Source organism: Ornithorhynchus anatinus, chromosome X1 (assembly GCF_004115215.2).
Source record: "Ornithorhynchus anatinus isolate Pmale09 chromosome X1, mOrnAna1.pri.v4, whole genome shotgun sequence".
NCBI lineage: Eukaryota > Metazoa > Chordata > Mammalia > Monotremata > Ornithorhynchidae > Ornithorhynchus > Ornithorhynchus anatinus.
In genome coordinates this window covers 53,065,901-53,086,255 of record NC_041749.1, presented here as the reverse complement: position 1 = coordinate 53,086,255, position 20,355 = coordinate 53,065,901, and the positions used below count along the sequence as shown (strand labels likewise).

General features: G+C 42.0%; 1 protein-coding gene across 2 annotated transcripts in view; it reads left to right on the top strand.

Moving 5' to 3' along the window:
* The window catches only part of LOC100085268 (RING1 and YY1 binding protein), a 103,452-nt gene extending 83,541 nt beyond the window's left edge, over nucleotides 1-19,911 (top strand). For both annotated transcript variants that reach the window (XM_001508006.5, XM_029051298.1), the window contains 3 exons: nucleotides 12,616-12,792; nucleotides 12,928-13,026; nucleotides 15,934-19,911. In XM_001508006.5, the coding sequence (XP_001508056.1) occupies nucleotides 12,616-12,792; nucleotides 12,928-13,026; nucleotides 15,934-16,186 (529 nt within the window). In that variant the 3' untranslated portion in view covers nucleotides 16,187-19,911. The remainder of the gene's footprint in view (nucleotides 1-12,615; nucleotides 12,793-12,927; nucleotides 13,027-15,933) is intronic.
* The last annotated feature ends 444 nt before the right edge of the window (nucleotides 19,912-20,355 follow it).

Here is a 20,355-nt window from a genome sequence, read left to right as displayed (position 1 = left end):
AGAGCAAGACAGAACCGCTTCAGAGACTGAAAAGTTCAAATTAATGGCAGTACTAAATTAACACTCTAGAGCTCAATTAAAAAAAAAAATTTAAATCCAAACATACTTTGCAACAAGAAAAAGTGATATATTAACTAATTTCTTCTAAATAGGTATAAGCCTTAAGCTAAGTTTTCGAAAACTGAAAATCTTGTCACATCCCTGCAGGAAGTCTAGTTAGAAGGAAGACACTTTTTCCCAGGAAGAAGAGAAAGCTATTAACACAGTAATGCACAGGGGAAAACAATCTATCCATTTTTGAGCCATTTTCCATCATTCTCCCCCTCTTTCTCCTACTGCACAGCGATCACCCTCGATAGCTATTTTTTTCCAGCGAGAGTTGTTCTTAGTATTACATTCTTCAGTGTTTTGCCAGTATTACTGGCCAGAAGAAGGAAACAAGAAAGAGGGGAAAAAACTGATACTGGGGGAGAGTTAAATTCCTGGACTTCTTGCCACTGTAAGTGATAAAAATAAGTTTGTAGTCCTCCACACACAAGGACTTTCTCCCCACAAAACCCTTCTAAGTGACAGTCACCAATGTGTCAGGGCTGGGGACACCCTCCCGTACACATGCACGGACATTCCGGCTTCTTGGCAAAGAGAACAGCAGCTCCAAACCCACTGAGCTTCGCCAGTGCTACTTAAGCCAGGGAAGTAGGCTCAGTTCAGCTGCTGGCTGGGAAAATCCAGAAGTCCACAGTCATTCTGCATGAAGCACAGGGAACCCCCTTGCAGGGGGGTGTTATAAAATTTGCTTTGCTTTGGGTTTTTTGGTGTTTTTTTCCTTAGAGTAGAGAATCATTTTGGATTATCTGTGATTTTCAAAAATTAATCTGAGCAATGGTTTCTCTGTATTGATGTGGATAATTGAGTGTGCTATAATGTACGATCACATGGAGGAAACAACTTTCTGTTTGTATTCTGTTCGGTCCCAGATGTTAATAATAAAAATAAGGGGCTGAGTTCATTACAATCTTCTCAAGCTCTCTGCTGCTGTTTGCATCCTTCACTTAGCTCCTGCTTCCAGCCCCAGTCAACTGGATATACTTTTTGCTCCATTCAGAATGACTAACAATAATAATATCTTGCGTTTCTTTTTGTCCTTTGAAGTGGTTAATCTTTAGTAAAGTATACTGTCATAAAAGAAAGATAAGAGGCTTATGTCTTCTGTGTATTCCGGGAAGAAGGGCTGACTGAAATAGTGATAATAGGGAAAGAAACATGTGAGAAAACCACTTGGTTTTTTTTGGTGAAATGCTGAGCAAGACCAGGAATGTGTTTATTGTGGAGGAAATTAATTTAGTGTTCTGCTTGCTCCAGAGTTAGTTAGACCAGACACTGGACTGATGACTTGGATTTTTCTCAGTGGAATGACGCAGCTTCAGCTGGCTCCTTGTCATTTTCCCTAGCTTTCACAGTTAATTAAATTGCTTATTTGGAGGTGATACAGCCCTTTGGGGTTGGGGGTGGCCGACCAGATCCCTCTCTTAGCCTTCTGCTGTTGCCACCACAGCACAAGTCCTTCCTTGAACGGGACCTATAGGCCAAGCCGATCTTTTCCCTTTCCCTCCCTTCTGGCTGCCATTTCCTTACCTTCTGTATGAAGGCGGTTATGGGCGTGGGTGGCTGTGAGGGTGGGACTGTTGGAGAAAGTGGCTGGAGTTTGTGTGTGGAGGACAGAGGCCGCTACTGTCCTCCTCTCCTTCCTAACTCTAGGGAAAACCGGGCATTCGTGCTGGTACAAACGCTATGATTCTCTCCTTTAGGTCTGTCTTTCTTGTGATCCAGCAATCCGCACAGTCAGATGTCTGGCAGGGGTTTTGATGTTGTGTATGAACACTGATAAACTGTCATGCAACAGCTATGTCCTTATTAAATCTTTTTTTCCTACCCCTGTTTGAGGTCTTAATCAAGGAATCAGTCAGAGAATGGTGTTAAGGGGCAGCGTGTATGAGATCATCTTTGGGAACTTCACAACACTTTGAACATTTTTTTTAAATTCACTTCATGTTTGTTTATTTTGTATGACCGAGGCATTGGTTTTACATAGTATGATGGCAATTTGGGGTCGTGCGTTAAACAGTGTCCAGAACTAAGGTTTGAAGGCTTTAGTATGGCATCTTTCTCTGAAGCTACTGTTTGTGTGAGTGCATGTGTAGTATTATCTAGAATGAGTCTGATGTATTCATGTTCATAGTATCAGAATGAAAGAAATTCAAGGTGTTGCGTAGTCTTTAAACAGGCCTGCTTTTAAGACATTTTATTAGATTACCTGAGGACCCTTGTCTTTAACACTGCCAGAGAAAGACTCCACAATCCTCCTTTATTATAGTAATAATAATAATAATAATATCTGTTAAGTGCTTACTATGTGCCAAAGCACTATTCTAAACACTAGGGTAAATAGAAAGTAATCAGGTTGTCCCAGGTGGGGCTCATAATCTTAATCCTCATTTTACAGATGTGGTAACTGAGGCACAAAGAAATTAAGTGATTTGCCCAAAGTCACACAGCTGAATAGTGGTGGAGCTGGAATTAAAAACCACAACCTCTGACTCCCAAGCCCGTGCTCTTTCCACTGAGCCATAATACAATCTAGGGTATTTTTCTTTTATTATGGTATTTGTCAAGTGTTTACTATGTGTCAAGCACTGTTCTAAGCACCGGGGTAGAAGCAAGTTAATCACGTCAGCTCACAGTCGAAGTCCAAGGGAGAACAGGTATTGTATCCCTATTTTACAATTGAGGAAATAGAGATACAGAATTTAAGTGACTTGCCCGAGGTCACATAGGCAAGTGCCAGAACTGGGATTAGAGGACCCAGGTTCTCAGCATCCCAGGCCCATGCTCCTTTGCTGTAGAGTCTCCTAACCATTTCCCCAACCACATGGATTTCATTCATTCATTCATTCAATAGTATTTATTGAGTGCTTACTATGTGCAGAGCACTGTACTAAGCACTTGGAATGTACAAATCGGTAACAGATAGAGACAGTCCCTGCCCTCTGACGGGCTTACAGTCTAATCGGGGGAGACAGACAGACAAGAACAACGGCAATAAATAGAATTGAGGGGAAGAACATCTCATTAAAACAATAGCAAATAAATAGAATCAAGGTGATGTACATCTCATTAACAAAATAAATAGGGTAATGAAAATATATACAGTTGAGCGGACGAGTACAGTGCTGAGGGGACGGGAGGGGGGAGGAGCAGAGGGAAAGGGGGGAGAAGAGGGTTTAGCTGCAGAGAGGTGAAGGAGGGGGTAGAGGGAGCAGAGGAAAAAGGGGAGCTCAGTCTGGGAAGGCCTCTTGGAGGAGGTGAGCTTTAAGTAGGGTTTTGAAGAGGGGAAGAGAATTAGTTTGGCGGAGGTGAGAAGGGAGGGCATTCTGGGACCGCGGGAGGTTGTGGCCCAGGGGTCGACGGCGGAATAGGCGAGAACGAAGGACAGTGAGGAGGTGGGCAGCAGAGGAGCGGAATGGGGCAAAAGAGAGCAACCACAGTCGGCGACGGAGTTTATCACAAAGCTATGGATAGCCTGTCCTCCCCATGTACCTCAATTTGCACCTTCCCACCCTGCCACGGGACTGGAGAGAACTCTTCCCAGTGTTGGCTCTCCACGGGACACCCAGATCCCTAAGAGTCCTCCAGAAGGGGAGCTGGAGTTGTCATTTCGGTTTTATAGATGCTGCTGCTGGGGGGCTGCATCCGGGGGAAGAATGAAGAATAGGTAGGCGAGACCCAGGTCTCAGATAACTTTGCAGAGGGTAATGCCTCTCTCCCCTCTCTGGGAGCTCTGCCAGTGATGTATGTCATCAGGGAACTAGCCCTTGGACGAAATGATCAAGGTGGACGAGTTTACATCCCAGAGGAAATGGGTGAGGGTATAGCCAAATATTGGCAAGTCAACCTCTTCCATCCTACCCTGGGGGCAAAATGACTAATTCCTCATCATCTCTGGTGCTTTTATTAATACGGCCCGTCTAACCCAGTTTCTAGAAACTCCACACTGTTGAGGCCTGTCCTGGACCCTGACGGGTGTTGGCAACTGCAGCTTTGCAATCCCCACCCACCCATCTCGTCATCTGTCAGTTTCATTCAGTTAACAGTGAAGGGATTCTAGCAGCGTTTTTCTTAAGGCTGTTAAGTTACTAGAAGTACATCACTTTTGGGCAGAAGAACCTTTGGGCTCTGGCTAGCACCACATGGCAGTTACGTGAGGACCATATCAGAGCACAAACCTTCATCCAGGCCACAATGGAGAAGGGTGAGGACTTCCCGGCTCTGCCACTTGTCAGCTGTGTGACTGTGGGCAAGTCACTTCACTTCTCTGTGCCTCAGTGACCTCATCTGTAAAATGGGGACTATGAGCCTAACATGGGACAACCCGATTACCCTTTATCCCAGCGCTTAGAACAGTGCTCTGCACGTAGTAAGTACTTAACAAATGCCAACATTATTATTATCTCTGTCCTGTCAGAGGCCTGCAAAGCCAATAAGAAGCATCGCCTTGGTTGTGGTGGGGACTAGAAGTTAATGCTAGTTGTAGTTGGGCAAGCTTCAACAAAGAATTCCAGCTGGGCCTGTTCTAACGCTGAGATCCTCTTCAGGGAGTTGGAGTTCTGGTTGCCATCCTGCAGCCGAGGGTAAGCCTCTGTGATACCTACTAAAGATCCATGCCGTCCACGGATCCAGGAAAGAAAGGGTAGGGCCTGGGGCAACTGCCCCAACTATAATAATGTTGGTATTTGTTAAGCGCTTACTATGTGCCGAGCACTGTTCTAAGCGCTGGGGTAGACATAGGGGAATCAGGTTGTCCCACGTGGGGCTCACAGTCTTCATCCCCATTTTACAGATGAGGGAACTGAGGCACAGAGAAGTTAAGTGACTTGCCCACAGTCACACAGCCGACAAGTGGCAGAGCTGGGATTCGAACTCATGAGCCCTGACTCCAAAGCCCGTGCTCTTTCCACTGAGCCACTATAAAGGGGCAGTTAAAACTCACTTAACTCAGTCAGTTAAAACTACTTAAAACTCACCTCCTCCAAGAGGCCTTCCCAGACTGAGCTCCTCTTCTCCCTCTACTCCCTCTGCCACCCCCCCTTTACCTCTCCACAGCTAAACCCTCTTTTTCCCCCTTTCCCTCTGCTCCTCCACCTCTCCCTTCCCATCCCCACAGCACTGTACTCGTCCGCTCAACTGTATATATTTCCATTACCCTATTTATTTTGTTAATGAATTGTACATCGCCTTGATTCTATTTAGTTGCCATTGTTTTTACGAGATGTTCTTCCCCTTGACTCTATTTATTGCCATTGTTCTTGTCTGTCCATCTCCCCCGATTAGACTGTAAGCCCGTCAAACGGCAGGGACTGTCTCTATCTGTTGCCGACTTGTTCATCCCAAGCGCTTAGTACAGTGCTCTGCACATAGTAAGCGCTCAATAAATACTATTGAATGAATGAATGAATGAATAAAGCCAACTGCATAGACATTAGTGGAAAGACAGTAGAGATAAAGCATGGGTCTGGGAGTCAGGAAGACCTGGGTTCTAAACCCGGCTTCGCTGCTTGCCTGTTTTGTGACTTTGGGCAAGTCATGTCACTTCTGGGCCTCAGTTCCCTCATCTGTAAAATGGGGATTAAGACTGTGAGCCCCACTTGGGACACGGACCGTGTCCAACCTGAATAGCCTGCGTCTGCCCCAGCTTTTAGTACAGTGCCTGGCACATAATAAGTGCAATTTTTTTTTTAAAAAAAAGGTCACCTCAGGAGCCAGAACAGCAAAGCAAAAAGGAAACCAAACATCTCAGGCTCCTTTACCGTGGGGCACTGAACAGGAACAGAGTACCTAACCCAGCCCCTGTAGGAATCATCTTCAGTCACCTCTGGGCACTCTCCCCTCCTCTGACACTTGAAACCTTCAGGTCTTGCCATTAGACGGGATGGAAAACAGTTTTCCAAATACAGTAGCAGTGACCTCAGCTTGCAGGAACAACGAGTTACAAGCCCTGACCTTGAGCACCTTCACCCCTTTCTTTCTCCCTCCATCTCCATTCCTCCCTTCTCCTCCCTTTGGCTTCCCATTATCTTCCACGATGAGGCTGCACACTGGACCAAACCTACATTCCTCCTCAAAGCTTCCCCAGAAAAGGAAAATCATGCCTCTTTACCTGTGGCCAGCAAAAAAGCTGGAAGTAATCCAGAAACTGGGGCCGAGACTGAGCTCATCCCATAATTTGATCTGGTGTGCTATCTATATGTTCTGAGAATAACTATTGCAGATGAGTAACCTGAGTTTCTGGTTCATCGAAGCCAGAGCCTGTCAGCATTTAAAGGATAATCTTTTCATTCAGGCTTCTGTTGATTGAAGCAAGGGGATTAATGACCTGGTTGGGGTGGGAACCTGATGTAATTTTTTTCGTGTGTGTGTGTGTGTGAGAACATGTGCGCGCACACGCACACACACCCCTCTATGACCATGGGTCAGGCTGACATTAAGGCTAAACCCGATCAGATGTAGGCAGCCTCCTGGGGGCTCCCCAGTTCCCCTGGTGGAGTGTGATGTCTGGGACCCGGTTTCTGGATCATTTCCAGCTTTTCTTCTGGCCATAGGTAAAGAGGCATGATTTTCCTTTTCTGGGGAAGATAGTTTCATTTATGTACATTTATTCCCTGGACCATATCTCCCAGCAACCCTTGGGTCAACTGCAAATGTGTGATAGATAAGGGGGTGGTGACTTTGTTTTTGCCTTAATGGAGACAGTCTGGGACCACTAGGGATGGTGAAAGTTTTCCTGCATCCGTAGCAAGGATCGCACACCTGCTTCCCAGCAGTTACCAAAACTGAACATAATAGTCTTAATGTGGGTTAGACTAGTGCAGGGTATAAAGTCTTACTTTCTATCTCTATGTGAAACTTCTTTTTGTATATTCTCAGTACCATGTGAAGTCTCTAAAACCAGAATACTATGCTGCTGACTCATATTGGACATGGGTTCCATAACACTCTCTCCCAAGACTGTTTTTCATCTATATTTGTCCCTGCCCAGTCTTTTCCCTATCTAGACTTCTGGTAAATTCATTTCTGCCATGACCTGTGTTTTCATTATGTGTCTGGGGGAGAACGCAAAAGCAGAATTAGGGAGCGTTCTTCCAGCAACGTGGATTTGTCCGGATACAGCACTGTGTGGTGTCAGAAACAACAGTCATATGCAAGCCCAAGGTGTCGGACACGGTGTGAATACAACAATACCAGAGTTGCTTAATGTGGGTTTCTGCAAGAATGTGACCAAATAGGCCAAAAGGTGTACTTATTTTTTGGACCTATATGTATATAGTTTTTACAAGTAACTGTTGAACTTTATCTCATTTTTGGAGGACTACTTTCCCCATTTGTCTAAATTCCCTCTGAATTTTTTTCCTACCAGAGTGTTGACAACTGTGTTCAAGTAGGTAGCACTGGAAAACTTGAGCGTCTTGTCAGTAGTGAGTAGAGTTGGCCCTGGACCAATATTTCCCTCAGGGTTATCATCATCATCATCTTTATTGAGTGCTTACTGGGTGCAGAGCACAGTACTCCACACTAGGGAGAGTACAGTACAACAGAATTGGACGACACGTTCCCTGTGCCCACAAGGAGCTTAGATTCTAGAGGGAGTGACAGTCATTAATATAAATAGTTTATAATATTTATGGATACATAATTAGTGCTGTGGGGCTGAGGGTGAGGCGAATCAAGTTGATAGCCACTGAGTGTGATAGCCCTTGGAGTGTGACCTGGACATCAGCTGTACAGTCACCGAACAGTATAGTCTAGTCAAGACTTTACAGGTCCATGTTGTTATTGGACAGGGGTTGTGTCTGCTAACTCTGTTGTATCGTACTCTCCCAAGCGCTTGGTAGAGTGCTCTGCACATAGTCAGTGTTCAATAAATACCATTGATTGATTGACTGACACTCAATAGCTATACTCAAATCCAGATTGCTTCTTCCTGGTCTATGTAGTCTGTTACTGTCAGTAGAGGAGATTTTTGTCTCACTATTTTCACCCAGCCTGGTTGTTGGCTTCCTAGAATCTTATGCTCTTCTAAGTGGTGGTGGCAAATTGATAATTGTTCTCATATCTCCCCAGGTATTTCTAGTAAGCTGACTGGTCTGTAATTACCATGATTATCTTTTTTTTTTTGAAGATGGAAAGAACATTTTTTTACTTTTTTTTGAATACTTGGAGAATTCTGTCCTCTGTGAAACCATAGCTAGTAATTCTGCAGTGATGTCTGCCTCTTCCTTTAGTCAGTCTAGGCTGCAGGTCAGTCAGGTCCTATCTGTTTTAATAGCCAGTTTTTTGAATACTTTTTAACCGCTTCTTTCCTTATTCTAGTATGGCTTTCCAGCCTTCTCTGATGAGTGAGACTTGCTGTGATCAATTACTCACATTTGTTGTTTTTTGCTTCTCTGCTCGTATACTCATCCGTCATACTTTGTTTCTCTTGTCATTATGCCTGTATGTATGACCTGTATGCTTATGACTTTCTGTTTTCATGGGTATTCCAGTATTCAGTGTAACTTTCTCTGTGTTTTGTATGTGTGGGGGGAAGATCATTTATCTAAGTGGTTTCTGTTATGGGGAGCTCTGGTTCTGTGTTTAAGGTGAGTGTGATTTCCCTCCCACCCTCAATTGCCAATTCAGAGAATCAGACAAATGAATCCTCCTGCCCTGAAACTCTTCTGGGTCTCCCTGCTCTTTAAGGGGGAACCGGGGTGAGTGGGATGAAGAAAACAATTTATGATAGTAACAACCGTCATCTCGTATTACCTCTGAAATCCTGAACCTGCCATCCCGGCTAACATAATCCTCTGTCCCCTGGCCACCTTCACTCTGTCACCTCACTGGCAGCTGCAGTGCCCTTCCTCCCATTTCCTGGGGATCAAGCATGGGGCAGGTAGCCCCAGAATCAGGGGGCCTCTCTGTTCCTATTCCCTCCTCCCTTCCAAACAATGTCGACATGCCAAAAACTTGCTTGTGCTGTTGTGCTGACTTTCTGGTGTTGTGAAATGGGAGCATGGGATTTGAGGAATTCCAATAGCCAGGGCCTGTTCCTTTAATCATGGCTACCAGTGTCGACTCTTAGAGCTATGGGCTAGAGAGGCAGGATCTAGGGGTGGGACTGAAGGGCTGAAGGGTTTTGTGTGTCTCCCTCTAGAACATGTGATAGAGGCAACAGATGTCTGTATTAGATTGTAAACTCGCTGAGCGTAGGGATCGAGCACTGTGCATAACCTTCATGCTTAGGTTAATTGTGTGCACTCAGTGGGGAAATGGTGGAACTCTGGTTGATTGTAAGAATTGTCTTGTACTTCTGTATGTCCCCCAATGCCTAGAATGGTGCTCTGCACACAGTAATGTTCCATAAATGCTCTTAATAGTTGACTGCAATGGAAGTGAACACCTTTGAAGGGAAAGTGTTTGGTTTTTTTAAAATCTGGGTGGTTCCCAACACAAGCAAACTTTGATTATATTTGCCATCTCTGTGCAGGACAAATAATTCTGTCTGTGTCATTGCAGTCAATTTCTGTTGAATATAAAAGTTAAGTGGCATATTGGACATCTGTAAGATTACTTTTCTATGTAGTATTGTTCACTTCTTGTCTTCTCTCTTCTGGATGGAGAGAATAGAGAAGGATTTTTGGCCTGTGAAACTTAAGGGGCCAAAAAGACCTTTAGACTTTTAATTCTTATCTGACTCTAAACCTTTGGTGGGCCAGGAATTGCTGCTAACCCCAGGGCTTCTGCAGGTGGCTTCTATCCTATCCCTGTCCCAGATGTCTCACAGTTCTTCCCTGTTTAGCCCCACCTCCACTCATAGTCGCAGAAGCATCATGACAGGTATGGAATCCTGGAGTGGCAACCTTGGGGGTAAGAAAGTGGCACAAACACTGTGAAAACATTGGCACTATGGGACAAGAGGCGGCTTCTGACTCACTGCCAGAAACAACTGCATCATATCCATTACTGTGTTCTGCTGACTTCTCACCTAAACTGTCCCAACCACTAAAAAAGATGGCCGATGCCTGCCCTAGGGGGTGCACCCGCTATCATATTTTCCTTTGGATTTCCAGCACGCGTGTTCTGAGCCCTACTTGACACTAGAACTCCCAGAAGTGGCGTCCGTTCCTCACCCTGTCCTCCCCATCCCCCCACTTTCCCCGGCGACCTCCTCTGTTCCAGGTCCGGGTCCAAGAATCTAAGGCGTTTGGAGCTGGAACCCTATCTCAGGTGGTTAAATTCTTCCATTGGTGGGAGGAGTGGAACCCAGTAAGATTGTTTAGGTGAAAAGTACTGTATATACAGAACCAAAGGAGACTCCCAACTCCTACCAAATAAGGAGCTTTGATGAGCTGTGGATGGGTAAGAGAGAAGCTTCTCTGCCCAGTGGGGGTGTGGGGATTCTTAACCACAAACTGAGAGAAACCCAGGATATCGGTTGCTGAAGAGTTTCAGCAAAAGGCAGCAATCCAGTTCGGCAGTACCCCCACGCTCTGATGAGAACAACAGTTGCCCAATAAGAATGATGGCACTTTTTTTTAAAAAAAAAAAACAAAAACGTGGTATTCGTTAAGCACTTACTTAGGCACTGAACTAAAAGCTGGGGTAGATGTAATATAATCAGGATGGACAGAGTCCCTGTCCCACATACGGCTCACAGTCAAGTCTTCATCCCCATTTTTCAGATGAGGTAATTGAGGCAGAGAAAGTGAAGTGACTTGCCCAAGGTCACCCAGCAGAAAAGTGGTGGAGCTGGGATTAGAACCCAGGTCCTTTTTATTTGCAGGCCCATGTTTTATCCACTAGGCCACACACTTGTTGCACATAAGTGAGTTAAATACCGAGTCAGTTTTCTAAGTGAAGGCACATAGTGTTTGTAATCAGTCAGTCACTTGTTTTAAGACTTCCCAACCTGCCCAGAGTCATTAATAAGAAATAATGCCCTTATGCCTACCTCTAAACCTGAAGCACTGTGCTACAGTTATCAGTAGTATGCCCGCATCTACCCTGATGGGCACCAGTGAGGAGGAAATATCAAGAAACTCATAACAATGCCATTATCATACAAGCTATTGGTTTGGATATTTTTATGCACATGTAAGGAGTGCTCTTTAGCCATCAAGAAAATGGGGGTCTACTCCCGATCAGCGAAGGTGCCTGCCATCGACTTGTAGACACCAATTTATTGTTGCACTTAGCGAGGAAGAGAAAATTGTTGAATGCACCCGAGATCTAAATAGTGGTAGCCACATGCAATATCATGGTCAGACAGTGAGACCTGCCTGACAGAGTTCACGCAGTTGCCGATGTGCTTGGCATCAAGGGCTGGACTGACAGGCGTAAGGTTCAAGCTTTCACTAGTGATAAATCCATCGTGTCACAAAGGGCCACTCTAACAACTAAATGTCAGATTTGGAGAGAATAACAGCTGCGACTATATGGTGACTTGAAGGGGGAGGTAGAGAGGTGCATCTGTAAACAAAGATAGAAATAAAATTTTTGAAGACGCAGCAAAGCGCAGACCTAAACGATGTGGCAAATCTGTGAACAGCGGGTGTGTGAGGGAGAAACAAAAACAGTCCTGAACCTTGTGGATCAGGCATCGGTCTTATCTAGCCTCGCTTGTACAACCTGGTAAAACCTCTTGGTCAATTTTCATTCAACTCTGTTTATAAATTTTATCAGTAAAATTTCTGGTGGTGTAATTTTTTTTCTCACACCAGTTGCAATGTTCTGACGTTTAGTTCCCCATATTTCTCCTCCGATTTGTTTTTTATGCCGGCCCCATGTGCTTAACTAATTGGGAATGTTTTGGAAAATTCTTTTTCAAAATGTAATGCACTGCACACCTGTTCCATTTTTGTGTGAATGTGCGAGCATTGTGAAAATCACTTTGGCACTACTTAGAATATGTAGACAATAGTGCTAGGAGCCAGTGTCTGTTGGAGATTGGCACTGACATGACTGCTAATGGCATTGTGAGTGAAACGTTTACCTTAGAAAATCATTGCAAAGAATTTCTCTCATCCCCAGGGGGACCAAGTAAATCTGAGTTACCTTTTGTTGCTCTATATGTATTTTCCACGCCAAGCACACAGCTGCAAGGGCCCGTACCCGTTCTGCATAATTGTATTAAAAGGAGTGAATGATTTTATTCTCTGTTTAACACGTGACCAGTGTCTATTTAGTGAGATGAAATCAGCCTTGTGAGGCAGGCATGGTTGAAAGTCGGTAAGAAGCCTAGCAACCTAAAGAAAGTGTAGCTTCAAACTCTCTTGGGAAAGGTTGCTTTGATTAAATTTGGATTTGAAAAAGGAATGGGGAATTGGGTGAATTGCCATCAGAGAAGTTCAGATGAATAGGAAGGCATTTGTGTGGAAGGAGGTGTCTTGATGTTTTTCCAGTTTTATTGAACATTGGGATGAAATGTGTCTAACGAAAATTGTAAATTGACTCCTATTTTGTTTAAAAGCACAATTCTTTACAAAATAATGATAACTGGTCTCTCTCCCCTGCCCTTTATAGAAAACCTAGAATAAACTCCCAGTTGGTTGCACAGCAAGTGGCACAGCAGTATGCAACACCCCCACCACCAAAAAAGGAGAAGAAGGAAAAAGTTGAAAAGCAGGACAAAGAAAAATCTGATAAAGAGAAAGAAATTAGCCCAAGTGTTACAAAGAAAAACACCAACAAGAAGACTAAGTAAGTTCCCCTAGCCAGTCAGTAAAATTGTCATTTTAAAAAATCAGCCGTGTGCACCCCCTTCCCTGTCCCCACCTTGCAAAGGAATAGATAAAATGTTAAGTTTTTTTTTCTTTTTGTCTTCCTCCCATTTAGACCAAAGTCAGATATTCTGAAAGATCCTCCTAGTGAAGCAAATAGTATACAGTCTGGGAATGCTACAGCAAAGACCAGTGAGTCAAATCACACTTCAAGGTAATTTGAACAGAGTATGCCAATTTCCAAACGAGTGTGTGAACACTAATGTGATTTGGTGGCTCGTTGTGGGCAGGGAATGTGTCTGTGAAATTGTTGTGTTGTACTCCCTCAAGCGCTTAGTACAGTGCCCTGCACAAAGTAAGCGCTCAGTAAAAAGGATTGATTGTTGGGTGATCTTGTATACTTTTTGGCTACAAGAAGAGCAAGAAAACCAAGAATTGGTATTGACCTTTATTTCTGTAAACCTCGCTTCTGCACAGCTCCAGCAAAAATAGAGGATAAAGGATCCATAAAGTCACAGGTTGGCTGCATCATTTAGACATTGGAAATCTTTCAAGCATATTGGTGTTTTTTTAAAATGTGTTTCTTTTCTGTAGCGTTTGATTTGAATTGCCTTTGCACTCATTACTATGTTTCTCCTTGCTTTCCAACCTTCTTAAGCCATAAATGGCTGGAGGACTCATTGTAGATCATCCGTCTTGAAAGAAATTTGGGTTTTAAGAAAGTATTATGTGCTTTTGAAATCTGAAACCAAATGAAGTTGATGAGACTGTAAGATATAAGCTGACGGCAATGGGAGTGTATCAGTTACTCAAGAGATGTCATTGAGTGCTTGCTGTGTGCAGAGCACTGTGCTGGATATTTGGGGGTGGGAGAGTGCAATCTAATATTGTTGGTAGATGTGATCCCTGCCCTGAAGGAACTTACATTCTACAGAGAAGCAGCATGCCTAGTGGAAAGAACACAGGCCCAGGAGTCAGAGGACCTGGGTTCTGATCCCGGCTCTGTGATTTTGGGCAAGTCACTTAACTTCTTTATACCTTGATGCCCTCATCTGCAGAATGGGGATTCAGTCCCTGGTCTCCCTCCTACTTAGACTGTGAGCCCCATGAGGGACCTGATGATCTGAGGGCTTGGCTCATAGTAAGGATTTAACAAGATTTAACAATACTACACTTGTTATTGTAATTTTGAAAAATTATTATTATTGTTAAGCACCTACTATGTTCTTAGGAGGGTGTTGGACTATAGTACCAATACCTATAGCATGTAGTAGGTGCTCAGTGAATACTCTTGATTGATCAATTGATTGATAGGCCCCCATTGCCATCAATATAAGACATGATCCCAAACCTCAAATAACTTGCAGTCGAACTTCAAATATACTTCAGAGAGGATATCCTGTTCAATACCTGTTCTCCCTCTTACTTAGATTATGAGTCCCATGTGGGACAGGGACTGTGTAACTCTATTATCTTGTATCTACCCCAGCGTTTAGCACATAGTAAGCATTTAACAAATAACATAATTATCATTTCCTAGGTACAAGTGAGCACAAATTCGATAATTAAAATGGAAGCAGGGATTGTCATTTGGAATGGATTGAATGTTAGGCTTGTATTATTTACTGTTATTGCTGCAGGGCTAAATTTAGCTTTTTAGGTCCTGGGCTCCCTCTCCAGGATACTTATAGATATGTTGATTTCTTCTGGAATTTATAAGTTCATTTCTGACATATTTTAAATGACAGTGGAGAATGCAGCCAGTAATTCAGGTTTCCATATCTAGTAGTCGTATCCTGGACATAATATTTAATCACTTCAAATATGTCAGCTAGTAATTGGTTGCAGAATACAGACTCCCAACTTTTTAGATCACAGAAAATATTTAGAAGGTTATTAGTCCAAAGACCTTTTTTCTTTTCACATATAGGTTTACAATCAATCAATCAATAGTGCTTATCGGGCACTTACTATGTTCAGAGCATTGTAACCTTGCTTGAAGACATCTTAAATTGCCTCCTAGTTTGAACCAGGAAATAAAGAAGACCACTTAAGAAATTTGGTTCATATCTGATTTTTCTGCTACTCAGTTTATTGACTGTTGGATAACAATTTCAAAGTCAGACCGCTTTTCTGTTTCCCCCTCTCTTCCTTTCATTCCCACCAGACCCTTTTATTTTGGAGATGTGAATGTATAGCTTTATTGTTTGTGATCCTTGAAGGCTTTTTCTTCCACTCCCAGTTTCTCCCTCTAATCTCTTCATACCCTCCTAGTTCCCTTAGTCCAGTCTAATCACTAACATTGTTTCAGTACCCCATACCTTTCAGCCTTTGAATAGTTCTGTAAAATATATGTTAATCAATTAGTGATTTGCAACTAGGTAGCCAGAACCCAGATTAAAATCAACTTAATTTTGAAGTCTAGGTATCAGTAGATGTGTAAATTTGGGGGAAAAAAAACAACAGAGAAGATAAATATCTGTTTTGAGCTTCTTATGAAAGCTTTATTCAAGACTGAGTTTAACCATTTCAGTTTATGAGGAGAAAGATGTGAAGCCCAAATGTGCTAACACCTGAGTTTTTGTAATTACAGTTTTCCCCTTTAGATATGGTTCCATAGAATATTTCAATTTCTAAGCCACCAATATCAGAATATGTGACACTGACTAGAACTTAGTTGGAATTTTCTTACACACACACACACACACACACACACGCATAAACCAACCTTTTGATGGCAGAGGGTCAAGTTTGGTTTTTTGGGTTCCCACCAACTCTGGTTTTTCTTCAGCTAGTGGTGTCCCCTCCCTAGCACTGAGATTGGTTTTTTTTTCTTGCCCTAATTTGTGAAAGAAAGAATTGTATGGATGCAGAAACCAAAGTGGTCAAGACCAGCCCATCTGTTTGTACTTGAACTTGACCTACTGGAAATTTGCAAAACAAACGTTGAGAAAGTTACCTGTCCTTTTTCTATGGTAATTTCCACCAAGATGGGAAAATAGTATGAGTCCAATTAACATTTCCCTGAGCCTTAGCATCGTGCCAGGTATGGCCTTGACGTGGATTCCAGCTCTTATAAACTGAATTTTAACAGACTGTTCACTCTTCCTTTCCCTTCCAGGCCCAGGCTGAAAAATGTGGACCGAAGCACCGCGCAGCAATTGGCAGTAACAGTGGGGAATGTCACGGTCATTATCACAGACTTTAAAGAAAAGACTCGTTCTTCTTCTACATCGTCATCCACAGTGACCTCCAGTGCAGGATCAGAACAGCAGAATCAGAGCAGCTCTGGGTCGGAGAGCACAGACAAGGGCTCATCCCGTTCCTCAACACCAAAGGGCGACATGTCGGCAGTAAATGATGAGTCTTTCTGAAAATTGCACATGGAATTGTGAAAACTATGAATCAGGGTATGAAATTCAAATTCTCCACCTGCCCATGCAGCTTCCATCCCCCGGAGAGTCTTCTGTGGACGTCGACCTCTTACTGATGCTACCAGGATAGTTTTCAGCTTGCCATGGGCATCTGGCCACCAAGGAGTTTCACACCCTGACGATTACTCTTGACACTTTTATGTATTCCATTGTTTTATATGATTTTTTTTCCTAACAATCATTTATAATTGGATGTGCTCCTGAATCTACCTTTTTATAAAAATCTGCTGTGCACAGTTTTCCATGTACATTAGACCCTTTTTTGTGTGAGGTTTTGGCTTTTTTGTTTTGGCTTTATTTATTGCGTTCACAAACTCCATCCTTTCAGAATATTCATTTAGTTCTTTCTTCCAGTTATATTATGTGCTATAAGTTTTGATATAACTATATATTTATATGGTTATTTGAAGCCAATACATGGCAACGCTGGTGCTTGATACACTGTGAAGTGAAATAACATTGAACAGTTACAGACCGGGACAGAGCCTTCTATGAAAGTGCTGAAATTAAATTTAGTCTTACATGAAGCGTATTCCAACCTCAGTGGGAATTTGATTCCCCTTCTTTCATGTTTATCTAGTGAGTACTGGACAAAAAAAAAAAGATAGACCTATACACACCTTAGCGATACTATCTGCAATTACAAGTCTGCTCCAGAGATCTTGCATTCACGACAGACAGAATATAACTGACAGATCACAAGTTCTTGTCAAATGGAAAATGCTCAGTCATTCAAAAGTAACTCAACAGACTTAAAGAATGCCAAGTATCCATGTGTATTATTGTTACACATTAATTAACATTGCTAACTCCTGCATAATCATTCATAAAAGTATGGTATTCTGTAACTATGAATTCCTTCCATTTTCCAGGCCTGGGTTTATGACTGAGATGATTGTTAAAATCTGTGGAGTACCTGTTAGTTTTAGGATTCCGGGCACAAGTAAACCTTAAACTGAAACTGTAAAGGCTAGAAGCTTGACAGCTGACACTTTAGAGTTTACTTGTTCTTGCTTGACAGTGCATAGACCTTTTGTAATTAAATTTCTTGGGTCTTTTTTTCCCTTCTATTGTAGAAATTGTTGTTAAATCTAGTTCTCTTTGTTTTCTGAAAGCAATTTTTGAACCACAATGGTTATGACATGCTTTTTAGTATTTGTAGATGTATCTTGCTGTGGTAACTAAAAGTTGGAAGATGTTTTCATGCTAACCAACTGAGCAGCAAGTGAGGTCCAGTGTTGGCCAGTATCTTTTGTTCTATACATAAAAATAACCATATGAAACTTATCTCCAAACATCTTAGTATTGCTAGGGCATTGCCCTTCTGTTTGTTATGGTCCCATGAAGACACTAGTCTGAAATGTTTTGAGTTGCACAACCTCGCCTCCCACCCCCCACAGATTTCTTTGGCTTTTCACCCTCTGTCATGTGGCCCATAGTGCTCCTTATTCATTCCAAACACAACACCCGTTGTTGTTCAGTACATGTGGCCCCATTTTAGATATTCAAACGTGAGTCGTTCCCCTTCCATTTGGAGTGAAGCAGCAGATTATGATACCTTGATTTAGTGACAAAAAATAGCTTGTGTACATATGGAGGCAAATGATCAATTGTATTTTTCAAGTAGCCATCAGGCAGGGTTCCTTTCACATTTACATTCAAACTATTTCTCTCATGTAGACATTTAATTTCTATTATTGAAGTTCTAGATTCCAAAGCAGTGCCATTTGTTACTCTGGTCCCATATAAAATGGGGTTCCCCTCCTTTAAAGTTATGCTTGTAGCAGAGGAGCAAGCGGTAATTACCTTTGAAAATATGTTTTTCAAGTATTAAAAAAACCAAAGGAAACTTGATGCTTTCTGTAAGCATTAGCCTCTATTATACATAGTGGTTTGACTATGAATTTTAAAATTCACATTTTAAGGCCAGTGAACCTTTGCAAAGACATTCCTTCTGAAGTTTTAATATTCTTTATATTAAGGGTCTCAGGGAGGGAAAACTGGTTAGCCATATTTATTTTCCAGAGGTGCATGAAAATTCTATGTCCATTTTACACAAAATCTTTAAATGCCACTAAATGAATGTGTGTTGCACTGCTTTATAAATCAGTTACTGTTCTAAGCACTGTGCATTTTTCAAAATTAGTTTCATGTAAAGTGAATGGACCGCTAGATTAATGGAAAACTGATGAGCCAGCTGCTCAGAGGCTGCTAACTCATTTGTTTCAAGCGTCTTGGTTTTTCAGTTTTGCCTCCTTGATAGATAGAGGGTGTCTCTTAAGGATCTGGCGAGTAGGAAGAAAGGGTGGATTGCCTCGAAAGAAATGGGCAAAAACTCTGCATTTAGTAGCGATTGCAAATTAAGAAGTGGAAGATGCTAGCTAAGCAACCAAAAATTATTGGGCCAGTCTTTTAGCTGTTTGTGTAGTTTCTGTTGAGGTAGTAGGTGCTTTTAGACATTTTAGTTCTGAAATTGATTCCACCTCCCCAGGCACATATTCGGATATGGAATTCCCTTAAGTTCCTGCATTTGCAGTTTGCCCTACAGTTAGTAGGCAGCACATAAGAACACTAGTGTAGATTATATGTGTACACACACACACACACACACACACACACGGATGTGGGTGTATATATATATGTGTGTGTGTCTATATATACGTATATATGATATGCACACATATATGTATGTGCGTATATAAAGAGGACCAGAAATACTTGGTATTCAGTGGCACATTAAGCAGATGATAAAAGCACAGTGTTATGTTTGCAAGTTTTAATTTTTACACCAACACACAGAGTCACACACATAGGTTGCCTGACTTGCTGTACTTGTAAGTTTTGCAATGAAAAAAGTCACTGCATTTTCACGTAGAAAAAAAAATATTGATTTTGATTCACACACTTCAGTTTAGAACTTAACAATTAAAATTCGGCAGTAGCTTCTGTGAGTTTATTTCCACTAAGACGTTTCACCTGCCTTATCAAGACCATTCTCAGTCTGTTTTTTAAGCCACCGTATCTCAAATTATTGAAGATTTATTCATTGCTGAATATATAATAACCTTTGCTTGTATGTAACCGAAAGTGGTTTTGAGAGCCAACATTTAAGAGTATGACAATGGAGCTGAACAGTTTTTAATGCGCAAGCAGTTCTGTTCTTGTGTATGACTTGTAACCTTAATTTACTGTGTAAAGATGGTTACATTATTTCCTTAGCTTTGTTTGTTGGAGACAAATAGAGAATGCTTGTTTAAGTATGTCAAAACATAATCTTGTGAATTTTTGTTAATGTTACTATACGAGCTATATTTTTCATTTGCCCAGAAAGACAGCTTGTATAATGCTTTTGAAAGTTTCTGCTCTGTAAAGTCTTTAGAGCTGACAGTCTGTTAGGTTTGTTTTATCTTCATGCTAAAATGTCAATTGGTGGTTTTGTGAACTGGTCAGAAATTCACAGGTCTTAAATGTTTTGGGGAAAATTTATATTGGGCACTGCTCTTTGTCTAGCAAATAAAAAGATGTTAATATATTCCTGTTACTGGCATGTGCACGACTATGTTATTAGAAGCCACTTTATCATTTGCTTTATCTGCTTCAAATAGAAATGTCTATTTAAGAGTTCTGCTTGTAGTTTTTTCACAAATAAAATAGTAAAATGTAAATCTGAAAGCTTTATTTTTTATAGATTTAGACTGTGGAAAAAGAGGCAATCATGACAACACAAATATTTAAATTGAAATATAGAAAAGTTTGGATGGGTCTTACAAATCTGGCAGGCATCTTCAAATTAAAGAAATGCTGCTTTTTTAAAATTATTTTTTGAGAACTGCTAGGTAAAATTTAGAGTTAAGGTGGGGGCTCAAGGTGTGAACTTGAGGTTTTTTTTTCCCCTCACAAAGTTAAAATCCGTCCTTACTATCTAGTACAGTACAGTCTTTTGCCCCTCTCAGGGTCGCACCTGGAGAGTTTCCAGTGCTTTACCATCTTGGCTATGGGAGGGAAAGTCAAGCAGAGGCATTTCCATTCCTAGCTTAGGCAGTGGCTAGCGAGTGGGAGGCAATCTGTTGCCAGTCAAAACTCATCAGTGCTGGGCAGCAGCGGCATGG